Source organism: Vigna umbellata, chromosome 8 (assembly GCF_029865625.1).
Source record: "Vigna umbellata cultivar VRB3 chromosome 8, Vumbellata_1.0, whole genome shotgun sequence".
In the NCBI taxonomy this organism is placed as follows: Eukaryota; Viridiplantae; Streptophyta; class Magnoliopsida; order Fabales; family Fabaceae; genus Vigna; species Vigna umbellata.
Genome location: NC_142172.1, coordinates 17,801,879 through 17,820,099, shown reverse-complemented (window position 1 = coordinate 17,820,099; position 18,221 = coordinate 17,801,879). Strand labels below are relative to the sequence as shown.

The 18,221-nt window shown below is 28.6% G+C and overlaps 1 protein-coding gene across 1 annotated transcript; it reads right to left on the bottom strand.

Moving 5' to 3' along the window:
• Positions 1-4,913: 4,913 nt before the first annotated feature.
• LOC124823523 (receptor-like kinase TMK3) lies at positions 4,914-8,825 on the bottom strand. Its single transcript, XM_047295735.2, has 2 exons — positions 6,324-8,825; positions 4,914-5,941 (listed from the first exon to the last, which is right to left on the bottom strand). The coding sequence occupies exons 1-2, from the start codon at positions 8,695-8,697 to the stop codon at positions 5,433-5,435; spliced, it is 2,883 nt and encodes a 960-aa protein (XP_047151691.2). The 5' UTR covers positions 8,698-8,825; the 3' UTR covers positions 4,914-5,432.
• Positions 8,826-18,221: the final 9,396 nt, after the last annotated feature.

Genomic DNA, 18,221 nt, shown 5'->3' with positions numbered 1-18,221 from the left:
ACTCCAATTTCATACAATTAGGATATCTAGTAGCGAAATTTCAACAAGCTCACATTCAACAACTCCATATACCAATTTATTCAATCTCAAACCAAATTAAGCATGCAACACAATTTATCAAAATATTATCAACATCAAAAGTGGTATTTAGTTTCTCTTACCTATTAAAGGACCAAATGACCTTATAGAACCCCAAACAACTCTCACATATCAAAGGACATTATTTGCACCTACAAACAATAGAATCATGATCGGAATATGTCATTAAAACCACTTATTAGCATAGAGTCACATAGGAAACTCATATGACACATGCAACCAGAGATGGTGCACATGTAAAGGAAAAGAAAAGCGAAAAAAAAAATAGAACAATGACTTTTTTGCAGAAACTAATTGGTTAGACTTCAAGATCTTGTTGGCGATATCTTATCTTCAAATAGACTAACAGAACCTTAAAAAGAAGTTAGAAAACTCTAAAAAATAATTTTTAAAAAGATTATGTATTTTAAAATAATGAAACTAGTTCATAACCAAACTATTTATATTAAAATCATCTAGTATTAATATAATTGAGTCTCGCTATTTTTAAATCACCATCACTTCTAAAATTTTATTTTATGAGATTTTACAAATTTTTGTGATAATATTTTAAAATTCATTTTGACCAATTTTTAATTAAATAACATTATTTTAAATTAAATATATTTTTTATTTTCATATTATTTTATCTTTTGCCTAAATTATATATTTATTTTATTTTTATACTTCATTTATAGTTTATATATATATATATGTATACATATATATATATATGTATACATATATATATATATATATATATATATATATAGATATATATATACATATATATATATATATATATATTTATATATAAGAAGATTTTTTTTGTTCGCATTTGTTTTTCAATTTAATCATTTCAAGAAGTTTTATAAAATTAAAATAATTATTTTATCAATTTTATATTTTTAAGTGCTAATTTTTTTAAATTTAATCATTTGTATCGATTTGATTGTTTTATACTTAATTACCTTTTAATTATAAAATTACCTTCAGAATAAATAAATATTATTTGTAATAAAATTATTAAAATTATTTTAATTTTATAATAATAATAATATTTTTATTAGTTTTTATTATTACAAAAAAGTGAACACATATATCTATTTTAAAAATATAATTTTTAAAAATAATTTATAAATAAAACATATTTACCTTAAATATATCATTTACATGCTTTAGAAATTAAACTGTCAAAATTATATCTAGTTGAAGTATTCTTTCGTAACTTTTTTTCTTAAAAGAGTTCCGGTTCTTCGATTTTTTTATATTAAAAAATAAATATTCATTCAAATAACACTTCTCTCACTTTTTACGAAAATCACACCTTTCACTTTTTTACAAAAATAACACATTTAATATTTTGGTTGAAAACCTATAAAATAATTTTCTCAATCTATTTTTTTTCTGTTAGGATAATCAGTTACAAATTTTTAAAACAATGATTATTTAATTCTAATTTTTACAAATAGATTTTATTATTATTTTTTTTAAACTGTTTCTTTTTTATTTTCATGCATGAGTTATCAAATTTAAAAATCGAAATAATTTTAAAATCTGTATGGAAAAAAGGTTATTGTGAATACTTTTTCTTCCAATTTTGTATTTTATTTAAATATACTAAAATAATTTACTAAAAATTTTGAGGTTGTTATTAAAAACTAAAAATACTCCGTTTAATGCATTTTTAAAATAATTTTGTTTAAACTTATTTTAGATATGTGTGCATGACATTCCACCATATTAAATATTAAGCATAATTAAACTTATAATTAATATATATATATATATATATATATATATATATATTCACATTTTTCCATGAAAAAGCACAATTTAAAACTTTCATTAATAAAATTTTTATAAATTATACTTAAATTATATTTATTCACTATTTAACCATTAATAAACTAATGACTACTTAACTCTTTCACTTACAATATCATTTATTTATGTACAACTCATTGATTCTAAGCAGAATAAAACCATAAAAAAAAAGTAAGGTAGTGAAATTTTAACAAGTTACATACTCACACACCTACCAATACAAAAATTTAAAATAAAACATAATTATGTTATACAATAATCATTTATAAACACATATACATTCTAGATTCAATTTCCTGAATAACATGTATCAAGTTGAATACTTATGAAATCTTGCACCTTGCACCTGTTATGTAACCTTAAGTACTACAAAGATTGAACTTAGTTCGGCACATTCTAAAATCTCTCATGACAAGGTTAGTTTATTATAGCCTAGCAATAAATGTATTCTCTCTCACCAAATCTCTCTATATTAAACTCCTTCAACTCTCACTACTTGTTGGGAAACAGCGGTATTTATTCCCTCCTCTGCTAATCCAAAATGGACACTATACGGAAGCGTAAAAATAAAAGTGTATGCGTAGGAAAAAATAACACCAAAAACTTTAATGTGGAAAATCCTCTCGGAAAAAACCACGGGACCTAGTCCAGAAAATTATCTCCACTATGAAAGTAGGATTACAGTGTTTCTCTCACTCTCTGAGGATCTCTCAATAAATCTCACCCTCTCGGATGGTATACAAAAACACTCTCTTTTGCACACTCACAGTTTCTACTACACAGTGTCTTTCACCTCTCGGTGATGTTTCTCTCTTCACGGTAGTACCCGTGGCTTTCTCTCTTTCTCCTCTTGAATTCTTTCTTAACCGTTTGATTCTTGGTGAGTTGTGTTTTGCTGCACATTTTGCATTCATTTTATAATGAATGAAGGAAGAAAGGACAAGAAACATGGTTGGTGCATTGGAGCAATTTATGGAGCATTAGTGAAGGTGGAAGACATTCTTCCTCAATATATGGTATATGAAAACATTGACCCTTCTTTTCAACATGTGGATAGATCCCATTTTTGTTTTTATCCAACACTACTAAACTTCATTCTCTATATCAGTCTTTGTGTTTAGTAGAGTTAAGATGGCTTCACTCTTTGGACTCCTCACTCAATACAAACTCTATATGTTAGAATTAGGCACATTCATACAATTTATAACCAAAATATTCAATCACAAATCTCTTAAAATCAAGAAATCATTTCCTTTACCACTTGAACCTAATTCATACCATAAAATATAACAATTCAAACCAATATTTTATCTTATAATCAACCCTGGTTCAACTTACCATCATCCATGCTTCAAATTGCACAACAAAATTTTTTTCCCTTAAAACTGAAAATTCTTGCCCAACCACCACACAATTCACATATCACATTTCTCTTTACTTCAAGAAAATAACATATGAAACACCTTTTTCACAAAAATAGAAAATTATTATTTCCAAATTAACATTCCACGCCAAGAACCAATGTCCATCGCTATGAAACTAGCACCTAGCGCCCAACACCCAACGTCCAAGCAGCTGACACCCATCACCAACGGATTGGTGCCCAACTCTTAAGCCACTTAGGCTCATTAGAATTGAATTTCCAAGTGGTGTCCAACAGTAGCTATATGGTGCCCAACGCTAAGGTCCCCAAAGCTCACTGGAATTCAAATTAAAGGCAATGCTTGGGGACATTGAGACAATGCCCACCGTTAATGCATAGTTCAAAATGCTACCTATGTGAATGAGATTGGCCTATTGAATCTTTTTGAGCTAATTAATTCTTTTCTTACATCAAATGGGTTTAATTTAACTCTAATTAAGCTAAGGAAACTTCAATTGACCAATTTGATACATTAAAGAGTAGATTCATCTACCATACATTCACTTATATATTATTTCAATACTTCACAAGCCAATTAACACACATTTCGATTTTCAATCAAACCATACCATCTATCAACCAAAAATACACAATATAATCAAACTCAATCATTCATATTCTACTACACAAACAATACCTTATACGTAGTCACAGTCACATTCCAAAGAGAACCGGTACTTTGACACGCTGAGGTGTCAAATCCATTCATTTGGCACATTAATATATTAGTAATTTATAAAATGGTGTAATCTGATTGGTTGAAAAAAATTATCAATGAAACTCACCGTGTGTCACTTGAATGTTAAATTAAAATAGCGTGTCAAACTATTATTATTCCATTCCAAATAAACATTATAAATTTAGGGAACTTAAATACCAGATATCATATCAACCAAACATAAACATTTATAAAATCATTTTACTAGCTTTCTTTACCTTAAAATAGTTTTTTATCATAGCTATACTCCCTCACTTCAAGAATCATCACTATTCACAACTAAAGACCTAAAGAAAGTTATTCAACCAAGACAAAAATTCAATATATAGTAAATCAAAATGTGAGAAACACTTCTCTCAATTGCTCCACTAAGATTTAGTGGACTAAAACAATACGAAAACTAAAGAAGAATGATTTTATAGAATCAATAGAAACTTGCTCTATTTTAAAATAGAATCAATTCCACATAACATATTTGTTAGCTCCTAAATTTCACATTATATTTTGAAATAGATAAGAATTGGAGGTAGAAATTGCGAGGAGGGAGAGCTGAGAAAGTCACATAGGCATGGGAGAGAGAAACGAAAAAAGAAAGAGAGTGCAAGGTTGCGTGTTACAGTGTGTGGAAATAACTTTTTGATTAAATTTTTAGTAGTTAAACTTATAATTTATATATATATATATATATATATATATATATATATATATATATATATATAGATAGATAGATAGATAATTTTGTTTCATAAATGAAATAAAAATGTCTATAATAAGAAAGAATGTTGTAGTTTGCACAAGTTTTAGCTCTTTACGTACAATGCTCTTCAAACTGATTTACATGTCCAAGATAGCAGAAACATTAATCAATGAACAAATAACAAGCTTTCTCATTGATTGTGGTTCATTATCTACAACCATTGAATCTTAAATATAAGAGTTGAAAATACAAAGCATACACATGAAAACTCTTAAATCCACCACTACACTTACAGTAAACACTTGCCATAGACAGGAAGAAAAAACTGAGAGAAAAGAGGATGCTGAGATGTCTGCACTGTACCAACAGACTTTCTCTATTTCCTATCCCCAGTAAAAGAAGCGACGTGAGAGTGAAGAAAATGAACAACTAGGAGGAAGGTTTTGAGTATAAAACGATAACTGTAGCTGCATCGTCAAGACTAACACCAAAATCACCACAATGCAAACACATTTGTCTACAGTTTCTGCAATGTTAAGGTTTCGAAGACTCCGAAATTGCAACAGCAGTTGCAATTTAAAACCTTGAGGAGACTAGAAATGGGACCGATGATTTGGATCTGTATTTGACCAACTTAAAACTAGAAAAAGGAAAGCAGGTGCATTGAAGAAATCAACAAACAACTTGTTTCAGCGGCCATCAACAGATGTGAAAGACTCTGCAAACCCAGTAGGTCTTGCAGGGATACTGCTCTTACTGTCTTGTAGGTCCACATAGCTCAAATCCTTCCCTTCTGTCTCTTGCCAATCCTTTACCATTTGGTTAAGGGGAAGACTATAGTCGATGCCAGAATACTCCTCAGTCTCATCATCGAATGGTTTCCATTTCTCAACAAGCGGTCCAAGAACATTCACAACATGACTCATATCTGGCCTTTGGTTTGGTTCCCTGGCAGTGCAGTGCCCAGCTAACTCGGCAATGATGGAGACAATATCGAACATCTCTTCCTTTATGTCAAGGGCAGGGTCAACAGCAGCCATTAGTTTCTCCTTGTCTGATTTTACATGCCAGAACCACGATGCCAAGTACTGGCTTTCCTCGGGTCTATCTTCATCAAGTGCCATTAATCCAGTTAACAGCTCCATTAGAACAACGCCGAAACTGAAAACATCTGCTTTGGTGGTAACTTTTCCTGTCACTGAAATATATAATATAAAAAGAAGAAATCAGTGTAGTTTAGTGTGTCAAACACATCAGGATCATGCATTTAGGTCTGTAAAAGTTTCAATATGGTCCCTGATAATTATATCATGCAGATATCCTCCCTGGTGAGATATTTCTCTCTGTTTTCTGTGAAAATTTTTAGAATTGTATTCACTTCTTTTCAAGATTTTACAAGATTATATATATATATATATATATATATATATATATATATATATATATATATATAATCAACAGAGCATGCAATAGCATACAGAATCAACAGAAGTCACAGAAAAAATAAACTGATTAAATTCGGGAATATTATAAAATTTCCTATTATAAAAGATTTTCAAAATAAAATAATACAAAATTACCTGCATATTCTGGTGCCAAGTATCCAAATGTACCAGCAAGCCTGGTCACTACAGATTTTTTGCCATCAGGGGCAAGTTTTACCAATCCAAAATCGGAGACTTTTGCTCTAAAGTCATCCCCAAGCAAAATATTTGATGATTTAAGATCTCTGTGAATGAAGATCTGATGTGCCAGGCTATGAAGATATTCCATTCCTCTAGCAACATCCAAGGCGATATTGAGCCTCCTCTTCCAAGAGAGTGGCTCCAGTTGCAAGCTCTTCCAATGGAACAGATGCATACTGAGAGCCCCTTGTGGCATATACTCATAAACTAGAATCCTCTCATTACCTTCAACTGAATAACCCAAAAGAGATACCAAATGCCGGTGCCTGACTTTCGATAGAACTGCAATCTCAGACTGGAACTCATCCAAGGCCTTGCTGGTAATGACACCCGATTCCATTCTTTTCACCGCAATCTTAGTCCCATCATCCAATTCTCCCTTGTAAACTACTCCAAATCCACCGCGCCCAAGCTCATTCTCCCGTGCAAAATTCTTGGTCACATTTCGAAGAACCTGAACCGATATCACAAGGTTCCCAGATTCAATGACATGAGATTCCCCACTTCCATTTAGAGTCCCAGACCCAGTGCCAGTCACTGTGGAAACACTTCCATTACCGTCGTTAGCAATTACAACCTTCAGCAAATTGTTCGAATCAGAAGGATCTCTGGAGTGAATCACCAGAGACCCTGCTTTCTCAGAGACACCGTTTCTCTTCCTGAAACAATACACAGAAAGCGGAATGAGAACAAAAGCCGCAGCTGCAACACCTGCAATAGGAGCCACAAGTGTAACCAATCCTTTCCTTCTGGAATTATTTGACTCAAGAGAGACACTGTCAGACTTTTGATTGGGACTAGAGTCTTCAGATGGATTAGGATTACGCTTATCAGATGAAGGAGGTTCAACCTTGCCAGAACCAGAAACAGAACCAGTTGGAGAAAGAGAAACTTCTGGGGGACCACGTAACGGAGAATTCCCATCAATCACAAGCTTCATCCCTTTCCCGAAACTCGGCAAGGGACGGGAAATGTTATTACCACTCAGATCCAACAACGTCAATGATCTCAAACTAGTCCAATTACTGGGTATCCTGCCACTGATATCGTTACCTCCCAATCTTATTCCAACAAGAGAATCCAACTTGGCAACAGAAGGACTCAAAGTACCACTAAGGTTAAAGTTATTCAAAATAATCATTTCCACCTTTCCATCCCCATTGCACTTTATCCCCAGCCATGGCCCATCACACGGATTATTGCCACTCCACGAATCAACCAAAATCTGAGGGTAACCCAACCCCCCAAGAAAATCCAACAGCGCCATCACCTCAAACGCACACATAGCCCCAGGCTTCGACAAGCAAAAATCATTGCTTTCAAAACTCACTTTATCCGCTGCAAAATCAGGGATCGGACCCATGAAGTGGTTATTATTCAAATCCAACCGCTCCAACTTCATCCCACTCAAACCACGCGGAATCAACCCAACAAGCTCATTCCCATTAAGATCCAAATCCCTCAGCGAGACCAAATCCCCAATGTTCATCGGAATACTCCCGCTAAACTTATTCCCGTGAAGCCACAAACTCGTCAACGAAATCATGCTCGCAACAACTTCAATTGTCCCAGTAAGTCCGTCGCCACGCTGGTTATTCAGCCAGAGAATCCGCAACGCCGGAACGGTGTTCAATTCCGCCGGAATCTTCCCGGTCAAGCTGTTCCCGGAGAGCTGCAGCACCTCCAGCGAAGCCAAAGAGCCGAGAAACGCAGGAATAGGACCCACCAAGTTGCAGCTCATGCAAGAGAAGTTCCTCAACTGCGCCGAATCTTCCAAAGTTTGAGGAAGCACCCAGCCACCAGAAGAGGCATTGAGATTATTGTAATCCAAAGCCAACACCTGCAGACTCCGAAGCCCCCGGAAAAAATCTCCGGGAATGGATTCAAACCCGTTGCGGTTGAGAAATGCGTACTTCAAGTTTGACAAGCCATTGAAGGAGGGTAAGGGCCCGGTGAGGTTGTTGTTCTGCAGACCCAGATTCTCCAACATTGAAAGCTTGTTGAAGTTGGAGGGTAGCGGGCCCACCAGACCCAAGTCCTTGGTCTGAATCTGAGAAACTCTGTTTCCATTGCAGAAGATGTACTTCCATGGCGGATTCCCACACGGGTCTCCTCCTTCTTCCGGCCACGGTAAGAGCTCTTTGTTCTTCAAACCTCTTCGAAAACTGTTCAGAATCCCCACATCGTTCGGGTCCGTTTCGGTTAACACCACCGTCCACAGAGAGAAAAGAAGCAACGGCAAGTATGTCAGAGCCATTGCCATTGCCATTGCAGCGTCGCTCAAAACGCTGCGTTTTGGAAAGGCATCATCGTAGAGAAGAAGCTTGCTGCCTCCAGCTCCGAACAGTGAGTGCAATGTATTAAGATTGAGTTTGAGGTTCCTGTTATATTATAAGGCCATGTTTGTCTCTGCATTAATAATTACAATCACTTCCACCACACACGTCCTATTTTTGTAATAAAGATTGGTATTTAATTAACCTAAACTCCTCTTAATCACATTTTCTTACAATTCTTTCATAACATTTTATTTATTTATTTATCTGCTTTCTTTAAAAAGAACAGCATTTCTTATTAAAAATAATTTAAAAATGCAATTTTCAAATACTTAAAGTAAACAAACAACTGTTTGAAAACTCATTAGTCCATTAACTCTTCACAAAATCACGTCAGATCGAATAATACGCAAGTTAAAATTACCATATTAAAACTAAATTCAATTAATTTCACATTAATTATTTCACGTGTGCAATTACTTCTTTAGGGTTTTTTTTCTATCTCTCTTATTTGATTATACATTTCTAAGATGTACATTCATATTTTATCGTATAATAAAGTTATACCATAATATACAGATAAATAGTGGCTCACCATAATTATGATATTTAAAACAATGAAGAAAAAATATATATTCTTCTAAGAAGGACATACACCATTTACCTTTTTTTATTAATTATAAAATTCGTGACATTAAAATTTAGAAAAAAAATGTTCTTTCTATATTCTTCTAAGAAGGACATTGCTGTGTCTATTGGTCTTTTTTTTATTCTCTATAATTAAATTTATTACCTAGCTACTTCATCCATTTTTTTAATGATTAGTTTTTTTATGAAATTCTGTTTTATCGGTGTATCTTTTAAGTTTTAAGATAATATAGTTACTTTATTTAAGTATATCCTTAATCTAGTTAATGCGGAGAGAAAACAATTAATTATGATAAATAATGACACGTCAATAAAATAAAAATAAAAAGTATTATAAAGAAATAAATAAAGTAATTGATATAACACCGTTGTAAATTAAATCCATTAAAATAACTTCGTTAAAATTAATTTTAATAATATATTTTAAGTCAATTATTATATAAATATATTGTTATTGGGACTTATCTACTACCGCTTGCCTACCAATACATGCCTAGCGGTTTGTACTTGAAGTCCGGAGACTATTTTTCTTTTAACATAATTTTATATTTAAAAGATTTTAGGTTTTTTATAAAAAAAATGTATTGGTATACAATTGTGGTACTTTCTAATTGGATAATAGTATTTCCTAGTTTTGAATTAATTTTAACCATTTGTCAAGTTTGACTAATGTTATTATATTGTAATGAATCATTATTTTTTACATAATCTTTTCTCAACTAATTGCTTTCTGTTTTTTATTATATGAAACAGATAAATAAATGGGTAATTAGTTATTGTCAGTTTGACCAAAATTTTGACGTTTTCCACAGAATTTTTAAATGAGTTTACTGTCCAACTGCAGCTGAATATCAGTCTAAGAATAATAATATTTCAAACTCATTATTAACAATTTGACCATTGACTAATTTAATTGTAAAATTAAAAATATTAATTTCATTTTTGAATTACCAAATCTTGAATTTAATTGTAAAATTAAAAAATACAGTTAAAAAAACAGAAATTCTAGTTAAATTAGTTAACTGAAAAAATTTATAATGGACCTAAGGGTATATTTTCTTAATTAATATATAATTAATTTAAATTCTTTTATTATATATTACAGATAATGGATTTGAATATATATGTACTAGGTACTCATGGAATAAAAAATGAATACTAAATTATAGTTACTCACATGGGAATAGATCTTACCATGAGTATTTTCCTTTTCAATATTGATATAGACAAAATAATTAATTAAACTTCTATTATTCTCATTCTTAATGTGAATAGGTTAAACTTGTTAATTAAACTTTTTATTCTTTGAAATGAATTTTAAAATAATGTCAGAAAGTGAATTTTCAATAATTTTTTAAAATCCTTAATCATGACACACCATGTTTACTTGTATCCATGGTTTAAAAAAGTAGTTTGAATCTAGATGATAATATATATTTATCTCACAAGGGCTGGTCATTGAATCTGGTTCATAAATATAACTCTATACTTATGAATATTTTTTAGATGATAAACTGATACTTTTGAAATGAGTATTTTTATACGACAAAATTAGTTTATATATGAAAAATAAAAATGATAAAAAAATATATAAAAGAACTTCTAGAAGTCAATTGTTTGGATGATGATGTTATCCATACAACTTTAAAAGAAAGATGAAATAAATTTATCTTATAAATTAAAATTATTTTATTCATAATTTAAAAGTAAATTTTTTAAAAAATCATGATAAAAGTTCTATAATTGAGCCCGGTTTTTTTATAAGTTAACATTGTTATGTACATAATAAAAATAAAATAAAATAACTTTTGCAAATCAACTGTTTCGATTGTTTTATTCATAAAATCTTTTAACGGAAAAAATAAGAAAAAAATAGTAGTTTCTTCTCAAACTAAAACTAGGTTAGACATAAGTTAAAAAAAATAAAAATAAAATTTATATGAACCATTTTACAAATAAATTTATTCGTAACATATTTTTAATTTATAGAGAAAAATAATTTAAATTTTACATCTTATTATTTTTGTCACATAAATATTTATGAAAAAGTTCGTCTAAATATATAACTAATTTTAACCTATGAATAATATTGTTTTGTTTTTCATCCTAAATGTATTTATGAAAAAAATTGTCCAAACATAGATTCTAATATCTATTTGTTTTAGGAGATATATATCTTTCAAATTATTTTAGACAAATGCTAACCCATGTTATTATTAAGAAATATATGTTTCTTCTTTCTTCAATTTCCTTATCGATTAATTTTGTTTTTTTCATTCTCCAAAACCGAATTTATTAGCAAGTTGTAAAATATTGAAAAAAATATACCAATTAATTAGTAAGTTGGAAATATATAAATAATATTAATAATCATGTTATATAATTAATGACAAAAGTAAACGATATATATTTAAAAATAAAATATTTTAAAATCTTAATAAAATACTTTGTTTTATAAAAGACTTATTAAAAATATTGAAATTCATAAGATACTTAAAAAAATAGTTATTTATTTTTATCTTACATTTTGACTTTGTTTTGCTAAGGTTTTTGGCTTGCAGTGAAAGTGTTGATACAGAAGAAAACAAAACAAAAGAAAACTTTTTTGTTTTGCAAAGGCACATGTAAGAGAATCTTGATATTTTCAGGAATCACGTGCCTCGTTTATACTAAATCGCTGGTTCTGACGTTTCACACTTACCGTTATTGTAATGCAATTTAGTAAACTCAACTAACTCTTCCTTAAAATTATTTTTGCATTAGACAAATAATTAAACGCGAATTACGAGTTAGATCCATAATTTAAGTGGATTTATAGAAATTATTAAAATTATATATATATATATATATATATATATATATATATATATATATTATTTAGCTAATATCAATCAATTTTATTCAGTTATGAGTTCGTGGTTGTCTGATTTATTGTTATATTATCTAAGTTTTAGTTATTGTTGTTTTTGAATGTCCATCCAATGATGTTAAAGTCAGTTATGTTGGATAGTAACAATAGTTAATACATAATAAATATAATTACTTATTTATTTATTTTTAGAGTGAGTTTTGGATTAACAAAAATCTAATCATAATTTAATTAATGACAATGGTATTTTGTTTTAAACTAATTAATGTTAATAATAAATATGATTGTATGGTTATTCAGTACAAATTTCAAGGTTGAGGTAACATTTTATGAAAATTCATGAAGTGAACCAAGATCAAAATGTAATATTTAAAAGATAAAAATAAAAAGATATTTGAAAGAATAAATCTTAAAAGTAAAGAGGAAGAAAATGTTTATAAAATTATTTCAATTCCTTATAAAAATACTTTATTTTTTGTTTTAACAATATTACACGTATATTGGTGCCAAATTGACAACGAAGAAATATGGAAGAAAAAGCCTTAGGCATAGGGCAATAAGTGGCATAGAACATGTGTGACTTAATTGAGATGAAAGTTTTTGGCTTTTGTGATGGATCTCGTGAAAAGGGACCACTAGGCTATCAACATCAACCCATATGAATTTTATCTACATTTAATTTCGTCTATTTTTATTAACTAAAACTAAAGTAAATTTATAATATTTCAATGCAAATTTTATATTATACATTAGTTTTATAAGATTAAAACATATCAAACTTTTGTTTTTAAAAATAATACTAAAGTTTATTTATTTTAACAAAGATGCTTGTTTATTGAATTTATTATATTACTTTTGTATCATCGTAAATATTTTATTTCACATTTAATATTTACATAATGTATTTTTGTTAAAGATGTGTATTGAAGTTTTAAATGAATTAGAGATAATAGTTTATATTAGAATTAAAGATGTCAATGAATTAACATAATATATATTCATAATATAATAATTGAAAGAGTTGAATCTTCCATGGAGAACTTATTGGCATGCCTAACATGGAGTCGTGATAACTTTGAAGACCTGCAAGAAAGAGGAACGTAGAGACAGTATAATGAATAAGAATGTTTAATTTTTTACTGCTATTACAGATCCTATGGTGTAGATCTGCCATGAAGAAGATATACATATATAACCATTAATAAAGTTAGGTAATTAATTAGTATTAAACATTTAAGGGTTACTTGCTAATAGGTTTGGAAAAAATATATTTGATCATTCAAATATAACAAGAGACTCAATTTTATTTATAATTATTTCTTTAAAAGGAAAAAATAAACCAATTATTTTATAAATTAAAATTAGTTTATGAATAAAATTAAAAATAGAAAAACTATAAAAGAAAACTTTCACTACTAATTTATATATAGACCAATTTTAATATATAAAAAAATTATTTTAACTTTTGTATTTCTCTCTCTTGAATTCTTTTAGGAAAAAGTGCTCCAAACATATCAAAATGAAATTACAAAATGAGTTTAAAAAAATGCATATAATTCCACCGGTAAAAATAAATAGTGAAACTTTTAATATGATACATACACTATTTTAACTATTTTTATCAATTAGAAAAAATTATTATCTAATTAAAAATATGCAAGAAAACTTGAAAAATTAAGATAAGTCCTTAATTAGATTACCACATGACATGAACATTTTTTAATTAATAATTTTGGAACAATATAATTACATAATTAAACTATAAAAAATTTAATATCAATATGTATACAAATTTATTAGAATTTATTTTTCATATGTGGAAAGTAATACGAGAGTTTTTTTTTCTACACTCAATCATCACTTTTACGAATAAATATATAAAATAAGTACATTATTCCTAATAATATTAATTATGAGATTATATTTATTAGAAAAATAAGTATATTATTCCTAATAATATTAATTATGACTTTAGTTTTATTAGAAAAATTATATTATATACATATGGAACATCACAGTAACTTAGACTAAAATATATTTGGTTGTCTAAACATATTTAATCAAGACCATATCATATTGACTAACAAATGTTAAAACATATTAGTAAAATATTAAATGAAATTGATCATGGTAATTAGTCACGTGAATCAAATTTATTAAAGTAAGAATCCATAAATATAATATAAATAACATATGAAGTAAATCATGTGCTATTATTATTATATTTAATATTATCTGATTCAAAATGTTTTTTTCAGGTACAATCTCTTTTTTAGTTTTGGAGAGATAAGTACCTAAAATATATATCGATTTGAAGGTGTGAAAATATATTTATAAGATATATTCATTTTCGTGAAAACAAAAACAATTGATTTAACGAAAAAATAAGGTCTAAAGAAGTTTTGTTGATGACTATAACGTTTGCGAATATAAGAGAAATACTACATGGATTTGAAGATAAAGTTTGTGTTGTTTTTTTTTAAAGAATTTGAGAATGAAAGTGAAAAGATTTGAAAATAAAGTTTATGAAAGTTTGTGAAATAATTGATCCTGTTATTTTTGCATTTAGGGTGTGCCTTTTGTGACAATGAATTTGAGAGAAAAATAGCTAATGAATTTGAAGATAAATTGTGTTAGTTTTTTTTAAATGAATTTTAAGAGTGAAAGTGAAGAGATTTGAAAATAAAGTTTATGAAAGTTTTTGAAAGAATTAATGGATGTAATAAAATAAAATAAGAATGTTTTAGGAGAGTAAAATGTAAGATTACCATTTTTCTCAATTAATTAAAATTAATATATATATATATATATATATATATATATATATATATATATATAGAGAGAGAGAGAGAGAGAGAGAGAGAGAGAGAGAGAAAGAGAGAGTATAAGTGAGTGTAAATCTCATTTTAAACAAGTTAATTTTATGTGATTAAATTAGACTTAAAATTTACTCCTATTATAATATTATAATAATGAGTTAAAACCTATTATAATAAGATTTGTTGTTTATTAAGCATATCACTTAATCTGGACCATAATGATAACATTAGTTTACTTTTATTTTAAGAAGATTAACTTTATTCAGAAGGCATAATAAAAATCAATTAATAAAATAACTTCTTCCTAACAATAATTAAAATTATGATAACAAATAGAAAGAACCCATATATACCTCAATCATACGAAAATACTATTGTTGTCATATTGATAATATAAGTTGTCGAGTGAGTAAAATGGTTATCCATAGATACTCTAAAGGGTCAAATATGGAAGGCACATATTATCATTGAAATTGTTTACAAAATTGGTGAACCACTTAGTTGTCTAGTCGATTCAACTCCCCAAAATGCAAACCAATTCCAAATTTGGTGAATAATTCGTTGCACTAGTTTATAAACCACTGAAAAAAAATTATAAAGAGCCCATTGTTTTAATATTTTGAAATTTTTTAATTTTTAACTAATGCTTTATAACCTTTTCAATCAATTTTTTTGTTAATCAAATAGGAAAGATCCAATGTTAGATTGCAAACGATATAGATATTTAATTTACTTGACATGAATATTTTAATGCTTTTTTGTATAAGGCTTAATAGCTTATTGATTCCTATGTTAAATGATTTTTTCAGTTTAGTACCCGGTTTTAAAAGTGCATATATTCGGTCTCCAAGTTGTCAAAATTGTATAAATCAAGTTACATTCGTTAAATTGGTAGAAACAGAGTTAACTCTCAGCTGACTGACTTGGCGAAGAAATCTGCACATTTTGTTCTCTCTTTTCTATATGTTTATTAAATACTTTTTTTTCTCTCTCCTTCCTCCACAACCTTTACCTCCATAATTATTAGAAAGGTAGAGAAGAGAAACGGTCAACAACACTCACACCGTTCGATAATTGGCTTACACCATTATCAACAACACTAATAAAATATTGGAACCCTGAAATATTCACTCACACCGTTTGGTCATTGTATTACACCATTCTGTCACTCACACTATTCGGCCACTAACACCGTTTATTCAATTTCTCTTCTCTACCTTTCTAATAATTCTGGAGATAGAGGTTGTGGAGGAAGGAGAGATAGAAAAAAGTATTTAATAAAGATATAGAAAAAAGAGAAAAAGTTGGAGTATTGCAAGAAAAACATAGGAGAGAGAAGAAAATGTGTAGATTCCTTCGTCATGTTGTCAACTGATAGTTAACTCCGTTTCTCTTCATTTAACGGAAGAGACTTGATTCATACAATTTTGACAACTTTATGACCCATTGTATATACTTTTAAAACTGGGTACTAAACTGAAAAAAAAAAACCCACTTAATATAGATATCAAGTAAGCTATTAAGCCTTATTATAATTGAAAAATATGTTAATTATAATTAATTTAACCCCAGTTTAAGAATAATTAAACTGATCACTGTGAATTAATACATTGATTTATTCATTGTGTGCTTAAAAATCTGTCACATTTTTTCAAAAACACGTGATTTCCCTTTTAACATTATAATTGGTTTACATAATTTCAAAAAGTCGTATATTTTATGCACGTATTGTAGACTAAAGTCACAATACACATATATTTAACAATGATTCCGATTATTAAAATGTAAATATAAATTTACATAAAATCATTAGTATAAGCAACAACATCAATCTAACACCGCTGATAAATAGTTAAATTCTTTAAACACGTTTTTAGGATTTCGATTCTTGATAATATATATAGAAAAAAGTTTAAGAAGCTAAAAACCATTTCAATTATCTATGCATTTTCTAAAGGGAAAAACTACATTATAAGGAAACAATTGTTACGATAGTCTGTAAATAAATTGAGGTTAATATTGCAAAATCTTGAAAATTCTACAATCGAAGTTTGAACAATTTTATCTATTCATGTTACACTTTTTTTTTTAAATTACTATTTAATTGAAATTGTTTATATTTCTGTATTGATTAGTTTAATTTAATTAAATGTTTATGATGTTATTTTCTTTGAGAATATATTTTAATATAAACCATAATATTCAAATTAAAAAGCAATTTGTGACTCATTGCGAACTACTCTCACACTTTTCACCAACCCCTTTAGTATATATATATATTTCATTAGCCTAATTTATTTAAATTTGACATTGGTGGGTAATAAAAAACATCTTAGTTCAATATACAAATATTCAATGAATGAACATATTCATATTTTAAAGAGTGTCGTTCCATATTAAAATAAATTTGGAGCATCCTACTACGTACCAAGCAAATCCTTTTTTTATAAACTAATAAATAAGCATAAATTATTGTTGTTAGTTAGAACATTAATTATCGTTCTCAACAACACTATGCATCGCATGTAAACCTCAAAAAAGCACCTTAGTTTGTTGCATATTAAGTGCATTGGACATATTTAACCAATCATTGTTCCTTCAACAGACATTTGAACAAAAATGTGGGTCCATTTCCATTTTCAACTTATCACCATGTCTATTTTTTATATTGAAGTTCTTAGATTATACCACAGATTCTATTGTGGGAGATAAATCAGAAACTCAATTATTATTATCATGATTCTAAAGAATAGATAGGCTTCTGAGGTGGGTTTGAGTGTGGGGTAGAACACAGACAAAGTTGGACCCATCGTCTGGTGCAATGTTTTTTGTTTTGTTTGTAGTGTCTGGTGAATTTAAGAGTGCACTTATTAGGACCAAAGAGATCAAAATTGATTCATTTTGCCCTTTTCTCTAATCTAGATGCACCCCATCTTGGTTGAGGTCGTGAAAAATGTTTGGTATTGGACTTTCATCAAATGGGTTGTAATCATCCTTTCCAGAAAGATGAATTGAGTGGCTAATTATGAACAAAAGACAAGTCTCTGGTTATGAAACCCTCTTCTAATGGATTATGTATAGCTTGCACTTCCCATTCTTGGATGACTATTTAATTATGAAAAAAATTACCTTTTTTTGTGGCTTACCACCTTTGGTTGAGGTGTTCATACCAAGTTTTCTT

What these genes read in the sequence shown, in the direction of transcription:
- LOC124823523 (XM_047295735.2), bottom strand. Translation starts at nt 8,697, where the DNA reads ATGGCAATGGCAATGGCTCTGACATACTTGCCGTTGCTTCTTTTCTCT. An exon ending in CTTGGCACCAGAATATGCAG is followed by an intron (nt 5,942 to 6,323) that starts GTAATTTTGTAT and finishes TATATATTTCAG; the next exon opens with TGACAGGAAAAGTTACCACC.